The 17,673-nt window shown below is 36.2% G+C and overlaps 1 protein-coding gene across 1 annotated transcript in view; it reads left to right on the forward strand.

Moving 5' to 3' along the window:
• Nucleotides 1-8,198: 8,198 nt before the first annotated feature.
• LOC145664083 (venom carboxylesterase-6-like) overlaps nt 8,199-17,673 on the forward strand; it is a 48,828-nt gene continuing 39,353 nt past the window's right edge. The window contains exon 1 of the mRNA XM_081730430.1: nt 8,199-8,665. Coding sequence (XP_081586556.1) covers nt 8,324-8,665 — 342 coding nt within the window. The 5' untranslated portion in view covers nt 8,199-8,323. The remainder of the gene's footprint in view (nt 8,666-17,673) is intronic.

Consider the following 17,673-nt stretch of genomic DNA (forward strand, 5'->3'; position numbering starts at 1 on the left):
TGATTGCCTGATAGAGGTCACGTTGTCTTAGGCCCCTCCCTCACGGGAAATTCAAAATTAGCCCCGCCCCTGGGTCAGGTGGTATGACGTAATGAGGTCACATGGTCTTAGGACCCATCCTCGCAGGCAATTTTAAAAAAAATCTCGGTCATACAAAAGGGTGAGGAACTAATTTTGAACTACCCTGATCATGTGACCTCATAACGTCATACCATGTGACTCAGGGGCGAGTTCCTCGGGAACGGGACCTAAGACCACGTGATCGACAAAATTTTGCTGACTCGGCTACATATAGTGCTCCCAATACTGCTGTGGGCTACAGTTCAAGGTTCCAATTCGAATGCTTGGCATTCTAAATAGTAACAGATTTACAATACCCGTACTCAAAAAAGCAACGCCATCCACACCAAAGATGATATGTGTTACTTCTCCATAAACAGAGATTAGCTGACAAATAATATATTTTATTGTTCAAAAACAAAGTAAAATTATTATTCTTGGTTCTCTTCCAGGACCAAAACTTCTAGAGTTAGAACATGTTCCTTGAACAATGACCCATTATCCTATGAAAACCACATAAAATCAGTGGTGAGATAACGTTAATTTTAAAACAAAAACTTCTTGGAATACAGTTGTATTCTTCCCAATTAAACTGCAAAGAAATAGAGAGATACATTTGAATCACTTCTAAAAATTAACACTCCACTCCTAAACAATTAGAGGGAATAAATTTAAGTCGACCCAAAATTAGAGGAGTACGTCTAACCACGTCTGCTCCTTCCAAAGTTTGACCTTGACTTCTGACCTGCCAAAAGTAGAGCGATTCTAAGTTATACCTCATCCTGTGTCTGAACACCTCTTCCCTAAAAATTGACTTTGATCTTTGACCCGTATCTTATATTTATTTACTTTTGACAATTACATGAATATAGACATCCATTGTAGGAACTATTGTAGATTTTTAAAAACAAATGAATAGGTTTGAATGAACAAGACAAGAATATGGTTTATACAGTATTTTATCTATATATATAAAAGAGAACGTACAAATCCTTTGTTCCCTCATCACGCTAATACGGCTGAACCAATTTCTTTCATTTTTGGGGGGTTATTAGGATTTGGACCCTAGATGGTTTTTATCATATCACTTTAATTTTCAATTACCAGTGTCTTGAGATAATTGACCATTCAAGTGTCCATAACGTACAAATCCTTTGTTAGTTCATCATAGGTAAAAATAAACGTATTTATATGCAACCCGCATGACCGTGTCACTCGGCGGGTTAACATAAATGACAGGCGATATAATGTTAACATTTACTGCAATCTACTATGGTTTTTTTATCTAAGTAACAAAGTTTATTGCGTTCCGGGGTGACCGCAGCGAAGCGGGGCGGGTTAACATAAATGAGAGGCGATATAATGTTAACATTTACTGCAATCTACTATGGTTTTTATCATATCACTTGAAAGCGAAAAAGTAAAAATTATCTAAGTAACAAAGTTTATTGCGTTCCGGGGTGACCGCAGCGAAGCGGGGTGAACGCTGCTAGTGGTTTATATAATATTTAGAGAAAAGAAAATTTTACATTGTAATATATGTCTTGATCATAGAGATATTCTATTTTTAAATTAGAGGGTGTCCGGGAAATAAGGACGAATTTGAATTTCGCACCATTTTGTCATATGACGGTTGGCAGCCGTGGTTTTACCATGTTTGTTATCCTCTATCCTTCCGATTAGTAGCCTGTGTGGTGAACATTGTTGGTTGGTGTTTATTTCGGCATGGAGCCTTTGACAACAAACCAACGCATCCAAGTGATTAAAAGTTATTACAAAAACAAGGAAAGTCCCACGGGAACCGTTCGAGATTTGCGTGTGACACTTGAACGCAATGTTGCTCCTACTGAATCATCAGTTCGGAAGTTGGTCCTGAAGTTTGGGACCACAGGGTCAGTGTTAAATGTTAAGCAAACTGGAAGACCGCGTAATGTTCGAACAGAAGCAAACATTGGTGTCGTGCGTGACAGTGTGACCGTTAGTCCCATGAAATCAGTTCGCCGATGAGCTCAACAATTGAATTTATCACCAAGTTCACTGCCTGAAATCCTGTCGAAAGATCTGAGAATGCATGCATACAAGATTCAACTTACATAAGAGTTGAAGCCTACAGATCATGGAAAGAGACATCGAATTGCTCAATGGGTATTGGCTCGACAAGCAGAAAACGAGAACGAACCTTGGGTGGTCATATGCCGGATACAATTTTTCATACATAAATGGGAGAAAATTACCTAATGTGTATGTATACATAAGTGGAAGAAGGTATTCATTGTGCTTATTAAATTTTTTTCCAATGCATTTTATATTAGTTTTATAGCACTTTAATATCCGTCCCTATCTCCGGGACACCCTCTAGTTATCTAATTCAGGCTATAACTATAAACGTCCTAAGAATTCAAAATACATGAAACGAAGATTAATAGCAACAATGTACGTCATGATATAGCTTTCATTTCTTGGATTTTTCATAGCTTAACCTAATTTATGACTTTAAGCGACTAATGTTTCAAGTAAATGGTATGCTTTTCTTCACGTGTACAAACAGTGAACGTGATGAACATTAAAGCTGAATCAATTAAAATATTGGTGATATATTTCTGTGTATCATTGTTTCTTTATCAACATTAATTATAAAGATGATAAAATGAACTCTCCTTACCATCTCATGCCACTCTTTATCTGTTTGATATGGATAAGTTGAGTGTCTTCAAGTACTAGGTTACCTTGACTGAGATTTCTGCACAATTATCCTTATTCCGAGTAACTAAAAATAAGTTTAGTACTGAAAACCGAGTTTAGTAATTTCCATGATAGGAACGAAGCTAGGGTTATACCACTATATCAATTTCAGAGAAAATGTCCCATGTCTTGTCGAGACTTTAAAAATGTCCTGATTTTCATGTTTATTGATGACGTTGGCAGGCTCGGACTGGTCAGAGCAGGAGGGGATGAATCCCTGATGGGGACCTCTCTCCAAATCCCTGTCAGACTTCGGTGTTATAAAGCCAAGTTTGGGGCCCTTTGGTTGTGGCCTAGTAAGAATATATTTCAACAATATGAAGAATGGGGCCCCAGCATCATATTGTCTAAATGTGTATTGGAGCCCCATGAATGCCCAAATGAGACTGACTTTTATAAAGTCCTGCTGGGGTCCTCTGTTAGTAGTTTGACAAGTTATTGCAACACCATAAAGAAATAGAACAGACCCCCACCCTGGGACCTATTATCACAATACACATTACAATAAGCAGAATTAAAAAAAAAAATAAGAAGATGAAACTTAGTATACTTTGTGAGACTCCTACATGGGAAGGGAAGATGAAACCTTCCAAGGAAGGTTCCTGCCGGGGCCCTATACCCCAGTCCGAGACTGGACGTTGGTGAATATTATTGTTTTAGGTAACCTCACAACAACGGCAAGCAGGCAGCAATGTGTCTGGCAATAACAGAAAATCTGAGTTACTGATTAGAACTATGTGACCTCGGTAGACGGAAGGTACGAAGAGTTAGTTCGCCAGCAACAAACTGTTAGAACAGACGGCTGCGCAACGTTTGTTTTACCGGTAATTTGTGGGCTGCACTACCTCTGTTACGATGCTTCCTTGTATTCTGAAGGCTTTGTATTTCGCCAATAGTATTTCGTGGTATGGGATTGTTGGTCATTTAAAACTTTTAACTTGGAGCCGCGGTAGGTTGTGGTAGAGCGTTCACTTCTGGTGCATGGAGTCCTTGGTTCGATCTGATCTCGATTTTGAACTTTGTGATTGACAAACACCGTGTGCATGGGTTCTCCCGTTTCCTTCCACTTTCTTCATTCCACCACTTCATTCATTTCTCATCATCACCGTCTCCTTTAGCCTAGCCGGCATAACTGTGGGATGTAAAACTGAAAGATTCAATTTTTCTTTAGCCTAGTCGGCATAATCATGAGACGTAAAACTTAAAGAATTCATTTCATTTTTTAGAACTTTTAATTTAGCTGAAAAGGATGACAATGTGTGCGTTGCATTTATTTCTTTTCCTGCGACCAACTTAACGGCTCAACAGTGAACAAAAGTCACTATATTCGCCATATAGTATATATAATCTACATTATCTCGCTTTTATTGAGTCGTCTAAAAGGCATTGAGAACTCCGTCGTGGCTATGTGGATAGCATACACGTCTTTGGGGTGGGAGACTCGGGTTCAATTCCTTGCGGAAGCTCATATGGCTCGGATCCCACTTTAAACTGTAGGTCCACGTCTCATATAGCCTCGCTGGGGAATGATATACTAAACTCAAATCTAACTAAGTCTTTGGCGCGGGAGACCCGAGTTCGATTCCCGGCGGGGCTCAAGTAGTTCGGATTCCACGTTAATCAGTAGGTCCACGTCTCATATAGCCTCGCTGCTGAACGGGACGTTAAACTCAAAATTAACTCAACTCAAATCTAGCTAACAAAAAAGTATTCTTAAGCGCACGAGATAGCTTTAGTGCGTCAAATCTAAGGATTTATGAGTCGCAGCAGGGCAGACCTAACGCCATTTATCAGCTTATAGTTGAAACTAGTAGTTGGGTAAAAAGCATTATAAATTCTTTAAATCAGAGGTAAACTTATGTGCCATGGATATGGGTGAACTTCCCGCGCAAATGTTGCGCAGGCCCCTAAAGAAATTCGCATAAGAAATTGCCGGGATGTTTTGATCTGATTTTTGTAATACTCAATGAGACAAACAAGACGAAGCAAAATTTCTTGAAATTTGATCTTGGAAACAGAGAAAATTGGTGTTGAATGTGAAGTGTGTGGATGAAATCCACACGGGGCCCAACCATATAAAGACATTTTTGAAGAGTCCAATCGGTTCCTTTAGCGCCTTCTCTGAACAAAACTGAAAAGTGTGAACTGTGCAAGTCCCATAATGAGCTTTCCTGCCTCCTTCCTCCCAAAGAAAGCGTCAGAATCAAGCAAGTCTCTCTAACTTTTTTTTTTTTTTTTTTTTATTTTATTTAGAAAGGAGGAAGTACTAGGAAGTAGTAGTTACTTTTCTGAAATGTTTAAAGTAACTGTAACACGTTCCATTTTTTTCAAACAAGTTAAATAGTTTTTTGATGTAATATTTCTTTAGATTGGTATTGACAGTAGCGTGGATTTTCTAAAATGCTGTTTCTTGGAGGTCTTTTGCCCCCTCTCAAAGAAAATATTCAAGATACGCCTCTGCAATTACAGCACACTGGTCTGACTTCTATTTTTAGATATATTTGATAGTATGAATACGATTAAGAATAGTGATAAAGAAATTACAAAAATAAACAAAATACAAAAAAGTTTACAAAAAATATGAATATGTGTAAGCGTGTGTTAGGAGTGTAAACGTCTTTGGCTGTCGTAAAGCTCTAACAAAATTATCTGATAATCAATAATAACAACTCCGAATGCGTGTTGAGTTCCTCTCCACACTCAATACCGATTTTCTTTGTGTTCTCGAGCTCGAATTTCAAAATTTTTGGTACCATTGGGTTTAAATCGTCCAATACTACAAGAATTAATCAAAACATTACTCGGCCCACCAGTATCGATGTCTCCTACAGAAATAATTTGTGCTGTTTATGGGAAAGATACGTTATCAAAATCAACAACCAAAAAGATGGTTCACTCGATTTCATTCTCAGAATTTCGATATCCACTCTGCTCCTAACAGTGGACGACCAATCATAGCAAAAGTGGATGATATTCTTGCAGAAGGAGAGAAAACCAATATGTAAGTGGTCAATGGCATCGAGAATGATCTAAACATTCATCATCAAATAGTATTAAGGTGGTAGACTACTAAATATTTTTCAAAAGCTAACAGTTTTTCTTTTGCCCGTTTTGCGTAAGTGGCAAGAGATAATTAAATGTAACTTACCACAATAATATATAATGTTATTTTATACCCGAAAATACTAGTCGGAAGAATAATCAGTGTTGCCATCCATAAAAATTACAGTGTGCCCAAAATATGAATTACCCAAAAATCTTGGTTAAGACAGCGACTAGAAAAATGAACTCAACGGTAATTGATGGCTTATCATGTTGTCTGGGTTCCTTGTTAACTACTTTTTTAATAATATTTGTATTTATTTTGTAATAACTACGTAAGTTATGAGAAAATAAATAAGTTGTTACAAAATAAATACAAATATTATTTAAAAAGTAGTTAACAAGGAACCCAGACAACATGATAAGCCATCAATTACCGTTGTGTTCATTCTTCTAGTCGCTTTCTTAATTAAGGTTTTTGGGTAATTCATATTTTGGACACACTGTAATTTGTATGGATGGCAACACTGATTATTCTTCCGTCTCTTATTTTCGGGTATAGAATAACATTATATATTATTGTGGTAAGTTACATTTCATCATCTCTTGCCACTTACGAAAAACGAGCAAAAGAAAAATAGTTAGCTTTTGAAAAATATTTAGTAGTCTGCCCCCTTAAATCAGTTAGAGAAAGACGGCTATGTAAAGAAGTTTGGTGTTTGGATGCCACATGATCATATTCAAAAATATTTACACGATCGAATTTCGGGCCGTGGTGGCTCAGTGGTAGAGCGTCCATCTCTGGTTCATGGTGTCTCTTGTTCGATACCAGTTCACGCCAAGTGGTGGACAAACACGGTGTGCATGGGTTTTCTCGTGTTTGTCTCCATTTCCTCCTATTCTCTTCATTCCATCATTTCATTCATTTCTCATCATCACCGTCTCCTTTAGCCTAGCAGGCATAACCATGGGACGTAAAACTGAAAGATTTCATTTCATTTTTCGATCGAATTTCCTTATGTGAATCTGTACTAAAACGTAACGAACTCGAGCTATTGCTAAAGCGGTTGATCTCGATTTGATTTTAACGTTAGCGTGTCTTTCAGTTGCGCTAAGTCTAACAATGAGGTAATTTAATGGTGTAAAGTTCAACAGCTTGAATAGTTGCATTGATACTTCACATGGTTTCATTGATCACACCAGGTTGAATATCGAGATGGTGTTAACTAGAATGCAAAGGTTCCATTTCCACTGGAGTACCATAGTAATTAATACCATCATAAGTCGTGTGTACCACTGCAAGAGTGCAGTGGTGCAAATCTGTCTTCAACATTGGAGAGGGGGAGGGTAAGACCGTTCCCATAATTTTTTAAGTGATGTTCAAAATATTTGTGAAGTTGAAAAACAATGCTGAGGAGGATCACGGGAGCAGAGTTGTCTTCAAGATTGGGAGGCGTCCAGATTTGAGACTTTCTTTGTGACAATCGGACACAAATCATTATATTTCTTTAAAAAAAAAAAAAAAAAAAAAAAGTTTCAAATTGGATTATTGAAGGGACAGTCTCCCCAGTTCCAAGATTGGAGGGGACATGCCCCCCTCATGCCCCATGCGTCAGTGCAAATGACACGATCAGTGACACATTCAGGACGAACTCCTGAGGAAGGGGTGGTTGGAATTGGGGCGGCGAAAGGTTCTGAATTTTCTGTCTCATCAGGTTTTTGCAGTAGTGGTGTCTGTGCCGCGCCGCTTGGTGGGATGCAAACGACCCTCCCCCGCCCCTGAATCTGCCTATGAGTACGAGTACTACAGTTTGGGAAATCATAAACCAGAATCACTGTTTACCTTTCTCCAGTGGCGTAGGGAAGGGGGGGCCCAGAGGGGCCGGGTCCCCCCCAAAGCGGTCCGACAATGTACTTTGGTACTTTGATGTTTGTAATTTTTTATATATTTTTATGTTTATATATTTTTGTTTGTATTTTTTCTATATGTACCTATAACAGCACTTGCCCCTCCCCCCCCAAACACACGTCCTGGCTACGCTACTGCCTTTCTCCATGTAAGTTTTCGTTACATAAATGCTTGAAAAGTGATCCTATAGACTGTTGGTATGCCAAGGACTTGTGCAAATTAAGAGAACTATAAAGCTTTAATATACATGTTTATCACCTCGATTAACAGTAGCTTATTCTCTACTCACCTGCATTGACGCAGGTGCATATTGCGAAATCGATCATGTTGATTGCATGTGCAATATCAATAGATACTTCAATTTAATAGCTAGGTTACGGACTAAGACAAATGTTTCCTTACTTCCTCTAGAAAATTACCTCATTTAAAATGATGAGACAGATAACAATAAAAAATGTAAACAGGATTGATTTTTTAAACAATTTTGATCTTCAAAGACGACGTTCATAGAGATCTTTTCAGCTGTAATAACGGTGCATCGCATTCCATATTTCGCTGCGATATACAAATATGGCCTTTTGGTTGCGGCCTTTTCAAGGCCGAAGAACCAAGGCTTTGCCTCTTATCGCAATGATTCTACAAAACAGTAATAAGAACTCTAAAGCAAAAGTTAACAGCAGCTCTCGTGTGTTTGAACAATTAACAGGAATTAAGAATTCTTTTGCGTGTTGTGGGGTTTATTGTGTACAGTGTTTGTTTTTGTCAACCTGCACTATGCCAGATAGTCCTGTAGTTACTGTGAGAGAAGGAAAATTGCAAGGCACGAGATGTCACACGCCCAAAGGTCAGTTATACTACTCATATCGCGGGATACCGTACGCTAAACCTCCTGTTGGTGAACTTCGTTTCAAGGTAAGCGAACGTTTTATCTCACACAGTCACACTAAGTCAAATATGATATCGTCATTTATTTATTTATGTAAGTGAATTCATAATTCATGCACAATATGTTTCACATATTAAAAGAGACCTAGGGTCGATACTATAGTAGTATGTGGCAGACGGAATGGCGTGTTAAAACGCGCGTTTCTGAAAGGCATGTAATGTATGCAAATGAAATGGAATTTCTGGTTTTATGTCCTACGAAATTGTCATGTAGGATAAAAGAGACAGATCATTAATGAAGGTAAATGAATATGAAAAATAATTGGTAAAATGGGAATGTGGGAGGAAATGGGAGAATCTCGAAAAATCTCACGCACATAATTTTGCCCATCACAAACTCACATTGTCTGGGATTGAACTAGGAACCATTCGCACTAGAAGTGATAATTCTGTATCTTTTTCCTGTTTCTTTTAATCCTGACATTCTACTTTTTCGTTTCCCTACTTTTCAGGACTACAGGATTCGAGAAAGGCACGAACACAAAAACATCGAAGACAGTTAAAAAAATCAAAGATACACGCGCTATCTGGTACACCAGCAAGAGAGAGTTAGTTACCACTAAGCCACCGTGTCGCCCTGTAATGCATTAAATGTTGAAACAGTTAAATCATAAATTCGGAAGCTTGTCTACCCTTTTTTTCTTCCACTCTAGATCAAACATCTACCTAAAAACGGTGATATATTCCGCCTTATGCAGAGTCGTTTTGACGTATAATTAGCATCATACTAAAGGCCTGGCTACTGCAGGAAACATATGTTAGTCGAACTCTTTAGTATCACACTAGTGAGGCGTCAAAACGACTCTGCATAAGTCCCTATGTCTCTAACCTTAAAGAATTCCTTGGTATGAATTCTTATTATTAGGACTCGATTTTCTATAGCCTAAAACCGGTAATAGTATACATGAGAACCCGCTGATCTGCGTTTCTTCTGTGTTCTATTACCACTTGTACATGAAATACCATAAATTTTCTACGTAGTGCAATAGTAAGAAGTATCCATGTGCACAAGACATGCGATATGCGTTAAATACCTCCCCACTCACACACACATAGTCATAGATAAAGTACAAGGGCACTACACATGCAGATATAAAGTACAGGTACCGGTACGTTCTTTTTTATTTTCGTATCAGTCGATAAGTATATAAAAGTCGCTTTGTTACCCCCTTTCTAAGTTCGTACATACTCAATGAATAATCCCTAAAAGTATCAGCTCCTTCGGGAACTGATGCAGCTTCATGTATACTATATCCCTAAAACCTTTGTAAATATGCATACATTTATGCCGTGGAAATGGGAAAAGATGACCTAATATTAAATGAAGTAAAATCAAAGGCGTCTGTGGAGCTGCAGAAGAAGAATCAATTACTCGCCTCAGTATCAATACTAATATTCTAATGAAAAATGTAAAACTTTACTTATATCTGCGTTTCCTGCCCTCCCCTCCCCCCAAATAAAAATGTTGAAATGACGCAAGTACTAAAAGCACTACACACTACTAGAGCACTTGACTTTAGACATCTTGAAACTCACAGTCAGTAACGCCAAGTTTTATGAAAAAAAATCCCTACAATCTTTGTCAAATATCCCTCATGCTCGAAAAAATCTCCCATCCGTACGTTTAATGTAAAATGGGAAAAAAAAAGAAAGACGAGTCAATCTTATATTAAGTATTGTGATGATCTCAGGACATCCCGGTCCCGTGTATTTAAAGGTTGAGTTGAGTTGATTTTGAGTTTAACGTCCCTTTTCAGCAGCGAGGCTATATGAGACGTGGACCTACTGATTAACGTGGAATCCGAACCACATGAGCTCCCACCAGCTGTATTTAAAGGTTTCCGCGGTTGAGGATAGGACTATTTTCGATTGATATGCAACAAAAGTTAAATTGGACTTCTGATATCGTTGCAGTAGAGGAGAAAGAGAGAGAGAGACAGAAGCTGAGTTGGCAATTTCTCTTTTTAAAGTGATTGATGTTATGCTAGGTAAAAACGTGGACTTCCTCACACTGGTTCCTTCAAAAGTTCTGTTACACACGGCCAAATATTTCTTTTAAAAAAGTTCTAAATAACCTCGTTACGAATAGTGGCAAATACATTTCCCAGCTATAAGTAAAATTTGCCTAACATATGACCACAAAAATTATACTTTTACATCACTTCGAACCCAAATATGACCTAAAATTAAAATATAGTTCAAATATATGCACTTATATGACCAATAAAATTCAATTTTCGTGTTCTCGAGGGTCAGAAATATGTATATATTTATCGAACATATAAAAACATACCAGAATATAAAATATGACGTCATAGAAATTCGGGTCTAACTTATTATGATAACTGCAACCCCCACCAATTTTTCTTCTCAGTTCTTTTCAACTCTTCTAGGACAAATATCGAAAAACGTTTAAACATATATGAAGGACACAAACACCAAATTCCATTTCTCTAACCTCAAAGGGTTCTGAGATATGAATATCTTGAATTGAGTTGAGTTCGAGTTTAACGTCCCTTTCAGCAGCAAGGCTATATGAGACGGGATACACATCTTATTTAATAATAATTGAACCCCCCTGTCCCCTGTCTTCCCATATCTTTCCTTCTCTCCTAGGACAAATATCGAAAAACGCTGGAACACCTATTAAATTATTTTAAATAAAAAAATTAAAATACTAAATTTTATGTCTGTAATGTTAAGTTATGAAAATATTATAATATCTGTAATCTCAATCTTTTTTATCTTTTCCATTTCATTTTCTTCCCTTCTGGGTCAAATATAAAATGAAAAACACTTAAAACATGTATCTAATTATTTTAATTGAGAAGTTTATATAGCTACTAAATTTAATAGGCCTTATGCAGAGTCGTTCTGACGTGTGATTAGAGCAATACTAACGAGTTCGACTAACATATATTTCCTTTAGTAGTCACACTAGTATGATGCTAATCATAAGTCAAAACGACTCTGCATAAGGCTCAATGTCTCTAACCTTTAGAGATTGCGAGATATGTACATTTTAACACAATAATTGGCACTCCTATTTCTGTCTTCCCTCATCGAATTTCCCCCCAAAAATCCTTTTATTTAGTGATACGTCTCAAATCCTGTGCCAGGTCCTAATTTCAAAGTTTCTAGTTTAAGCGGAATGGTTTTGGTGTTGATGAATCAGCCAATCAGTCAGTCACTCAGAAGTTATTTTATGTTTAGAGAAGAATAGGTTTGTAGAAGGTATTTCAGCTCTATTCCTCCTTATGATACGCTTACAATGAAAGTGTAATGATGTTAAGTCCGTACTGTTACCTCTTCTCATCCTCACACCTTACTCCTTCTCAATCCCCATGTTAATAGAGTTGAACTTGGATTTAGACTGTCATTATCATCTGTAATCCCGAAAAATATTGATCAGACCAGGGCCAGCCCTAGGCAATTTGCCCTCCCTTTCTCCGGAAAGAACAAATCTTAAAAGTATGCTACCCAATCATCAACAAGGAAGGGAAGAGAAAGGAGTACTCGCACTCAGAAAGGCCTAAACACTACAAATACAATCTTGTTGTGTTTGTTTTTTCTGAAATATGGTAATCCTTTCTATAGAATTCAATATTGAGCGCCATTCTCAATATATTACTTTGCAATTTCTCTTTTATTTTTATTTCTTGATTTGCTTACAAGAAATTAAGAAAAACTTGTTTCCACCGTCAATGATAAGAAACTTATTTGTGACAAAGACAAGACTAGTTTCCATATCCAAACTGTGATATCTAACTAAATGGAACAGGTGACCGTTACTGTTGAGAATTGAGTTCTTGTATTTGACAGCAATTAAGCAATTCATGCTGAATTTGTTTGCCCATTTCCTTTTAACCCTTAAGCTAATGCGACCTAAACTGAAGGGTAAGGGGGAAAAACAAGGAATGTCCAAGTGTGTGCTTTAACGGGCGCTTTGCCCTATTTGTTGATCACTCTTGGTACTATTAGACTGTATATGCCATGCATGCGTAGATGTAGAAATGTCCAAGGAAAGGGGCAAAAAATGTGATTCACCCTATTCATTTTGTACGTGGTTTTTAATATTAAAACTTCGTTTTTTCGAAAATGCAGTTTTGTGACATTCCTTCATTTCCCCCCTTACCCTTCAACTGATTTATGAATGTAATATTCAAATAGATGAGCTTAGTAAATGTAACTACCATTATCATGAAGTTTGTTTCCAACAAGAAATATTTATTTCAAATAATATAGTTATGACACATTTTGTCGCCCCATTCCAAATGCACGTGTTGCACATATGGTAGAGCCGCCCCTGGATTGGACAGTAATGTCAGCTTTTGGATTATTTTTTACACATCACACTCTTCCTATCTCATTCCTTACTTCCAGAATGATAGGAGATTAATTTGAACTTAAATAGTTTCTCATTATTTATCTCAAGCGATCTCGAAAACTATGGACTGGGTAATAGTATTGATCGTTTTCGATATCTTATTTTTTTAATATCATTCCCTGGATTAATAGTATATCTCTTTCCTAGAGCTACTGTGCATGTTGGATCTTTCTATTTTCTCCCTTCGTCTAGCAGGTGTTTCCTCAATCTTAGGGGCAACAAATTTCTTTACAACTGATACGAACTCCCGAAAACACTCCCACCTCTCACCGTATACGGATAATGTAATAAAATACTTGGGTAGACCATGGCCTACTTACGTACTAAAAATAATAAAATTCGATACAGCGGTTTAGAAGGAATTGTCCATCAAATATTTTTAAATTTCATTTTTTATTTATATAGAAAATACCCTCTTCCTTCCCTCCTTAAAACGAAAATAAAGAAACGTTGGGACATATGTCCCCTTATTTTTAATGAAGAATTTATAGACCGAGTTCCATCTTTCTAATTTGGCAGCTTGTGAGATAGGCAATTTTTCGTATCTCTTTCTTAACAGACCAGCTCGAAATAGTTTATAAGTATATCGAAAAATTCATTTCAATCGGTTCAGTCATTTGTGACTCGATCACACACAAGACCATTTTCTTTTTTATATATTAGATGTGTAACTGTTAAAAATTTCTGCATTGCTTTCCTAAAAACTTTTGTATCTGTCCGTCGTTTTGCTAATAATTGGTGTGTTTTCACCAAATATTATATTAGTTTATTCTAGTGCAAGGGGGGGGGTGCACGATGGTTCAGTAGTAGAGCGCTTACCTTCGGTGCGTGGGGTCCCTTGTTCAATCCTCGTCCAAGTAAGTTTGTGGTGGACAACATCATGTCCATGGGTTTTCTCTGGGTACTCCCGTTTCCTCCTACTTTCTTATTCCACCAATTCTTCCATCATCATTCACTTGCTTTAGTTATCGTCTCCCTTACCTTAAAGGGCATAATCTAGGATTTTAAACTCAAAGTCTTCGTTTTACATCTATTCTTAAATTTCATCAGTATCCGACATACCTACGTAAAATTCTAAATAGCTCTCTTCCCTACAATTACCTTCAACTATTTATGGCCAAATGGCGGTCCGCGGACAGTATTCGACCCATGAATAAAAATGTAACATAACTTTCTTACAAGGCTGTTTATATTCTTTATTATAAATTAACGAGAAATGTTACAGTTTCGGAAGTATATCACTTCCTTCTTAAGACTACTACTCCAACTGAAATCATAGATAACATAACATAATTTGTTATCTCTACCAATCAAGAATCATTTTTTCATTTTTCATTAAAATTCAAAATATATGCCCATTGTTGTGACAATTTTAAACTCTTAACAGAAATAATACATTGTTAACTAATCGTTATATTTCTTTTAATATATATTAACTAAATTAAATACCAATTAACTATCTAAATATAGAAATTTTCAACCTAATATTGAATACTAACTTTTCTACTTGAATATTGATTACTAATTAGCTACGTGAATATTGAAAACATATAAATAAAATTTAACCCTATATTGTCCTTATATTCTACTTTTCTTCTTTCTTCTTTCTTCTCTTTTCAAAATGTCTTCCCATTCTTCATTAATACTCAAACCACTATTCAAGTTCATAACTTTAACATACACTTCTTTTATCCTCTTCGCTTCTTTCCACTTCCTAACCAGATATCTCCCTTCATATTCTAATATTTTCGCTCCTTCCCAGTTTACTTCGTGGCCTGTTTCATCTACGTGCTTGTAATTTATAATAAAGAATATGAACAGCCTTGTAAGAAAGTTATGTTTAATTTGTGTTTAAGATGGACACAAGGCCATTTTATAAAAATAAATAAAAATGTGTGATTTGTTCCTTTTATTATTATAATTTGTTTTAACTCCATGCGTAATAAGAAGAGTATACCTGATATCACACTACACCTAAATCTAGATTTGACTTTTAACGGTGAAAATATTAACTTCCTTTTAATTTCCAACCTGATATTGCAAAGTATGTTCGTTGGTATCGACTTGATCTTTAAAAAAAAAAAATCGTAATTACTGTCAAATGTTTGTAGTTCAGGTCTACTTGACAAAGACACATAAAAGAAAAAGCAGAATATGAAGAATGGAACATAGATTCAGAAAATGTGTAATTTACGTACACTTCTCCAAAATATGAAGGCTCGACTGAATTTTTCTAATTCCCTTATAATTGTGAGTTTGGCAACAACACACTCCAGGTTATAGAAGGGGAAGTCATAAGAAAGAAAGATTAGTGAAGGCTTCTCAACACATGTTGTTTGCTGTTAGAAATATTCAGTTTTTTTTCCATTACTTAATATAATGTTAGTTTCAGAGCAAAATAGTACCTTAGCAAATACAGAAAACTTTATTTAATTACAGAAAAGACACATGCTTTTTAACGCAAAGAAAATCGTGAGAAAACAAGGATGATTTTAAGGAGTTTCTTTGCTATCAATACAACTGGAAGGTTGTTCCACAGTTTGTTGTTTCTCTAACCGTGCGTGTTCAATTCTTTTTTTCTTTTGAGATTCAAGGATTTTGAACCTGTTTCGAATCCCACTGGGTGCTTTTATTATTTATTTTTTTAAAGAACAAAAATTTCTGGTGTTTTAGTTTACAGTTTCTGATTTTATAATTCGTTTCTTTCTTTCTTTCTTTCTTTCTTTCTTTCTTCAGAAGCCATGCTTTAGAAAGTCGTTGATTGCCGTTTGTATCGGATGATTTCTCAAACACAAAGGAAAAGAATAATCTGAGCATTTTCCTTTTTTTTTAAGGATACATACAGTAGATGCTACTAAATTGTTTCTAAAATAAGCTAAAGCGTTTATTTTTCCCAGTGTGCATATTGACGAAAGGATACTAGGAATTTCACCCTGACAAAAATATATGGACCCTTGAAGAAGAAGCTTTTCATTCCTGGCATGGTTTACTTCCTTTCCTCCCTCTAGAATATTTTCGAATCTTCATGAGGGTAAGAACAGGGAACAATTTTTATTTTTTAGGCGAAATTACTACAATTAGAAACAAATCTTGTTAACGAGATTGGTTTCAAAACCTCAGTTATATATTTACCCTGTCCGTGTGTTCGTCCATCTACAAGACGTATTTTTTTAAAATTACTTGTTAGATCACCACCAAATTTGTTGAGTAGGTAGCAAGTCAGAAGTTGTTAATTAGTTCGATTCCGGAAGAAATAATCAAACAGCAGTAATAAAAATATTGAATTACCGGTTTTTATCTTGCATCTGTGGATAGTGTTTTGCAGCTTCTGAAACATTGTAATTTGACTAATTACACCCCGTGGGTAAATCAAAGGGAACATTTGCTCCAGACCCCGCGCTATATGAATCCGACGCCATAGGATGAGATAGGCTATTTAAGAAAAATAACAATTTACTCTTTCTGATTCATTCTTGAAAATAGAAATATTTACAGATGAGCTTTAATTTTCTAAGGCGATATTAATGACAAGTGTTACCATTAATATCGCAAAACGTATTCAAAGAGGTAACACGCTCAGGCCCGTATCCAGGGGAGTCTAGGGGGGGCTGGCCCTTCCCCTAAATTTTTGCTAGCCCCCCTCAAATTTTCACGGTAGGCTTGCAAATGAACTATAATATGGTGATGAACTATAATATGGTTGGATTGTTCCCCCCTAACTTCAGCCGCTCCCCTACATTTTTGGGCTGGCTACGGGCCTGCATACGCTACGTCAAAGACAACTATGATACATATCCAATTTAAATTTTAACAACGCGAAAGTTTGTTAGAAAATGCATGTGTACTAGATAAGAATTTGCAGATTGTTGAAATATAACATATTCCTACGATAGTGAGTCTATATATCCATTTTGATTTATTTCGAATTGATCTCATGCAATGTATAAGATAGCGAATGCCGTTTAGCATATACCAAGTACTATATTGTAATGTTATGGAGTGGATGCTATTATTATTATTATTATTATTATTATTATTATTATTATTATTATTATTATTATTATTATTATTATTATTATTATTATTATTATTATTATTATTATTATTATTATTTTATTACTGAACCTTTGTATTAAATATTTGGCGAAATACCATTGTAATTGACGTGGGCAGTTCAAGCTAGCAAAAAAGAATTATTCATGATAGATACAGAATTTTCACTTCCATCACTAAACTTACAATTTACTTTTGCCTAAAGCCCCACAAATCAAAAGAATGGCCCCATGAATAGGCATGACCGAAGCACAGCGGGCGAAAAATTGAGCTGTTGTTGAGAACCATTACAAGAAGGATATGACCCCAAAAATCCATCTTGATATGTATATATCGTTCAAGAATCGTGCAACTTCTAATGGTACTGTGAGAAATTGAGTTGCAGATTTCCAAAAGTGTCAGACGTTATATTGAATATGAACTTTGCTCCGGTACACTTTTAGCAATATTGACTCTGAAAACATAGATGTCATCCATTACATGGTATTGCAGAATCGAAGGCATCTGGTGTATTATATAAACTATTAGCATTTCG

This window comes from Thermobia domestica, chromosome 11 (assembly GCF_964235325.1).
Source record: "Thermobia domestica chromosome 11, izTheDome1.hap1.1, whole genome shotgun sequence".
NCBI classification, from domain to species: domain Eukaryota; kingdom Metazoa; phylum Arthropoda; class Insecta; order Zygentoma; family Lepismatidae; genus Thermobia; species Thermobia domestica.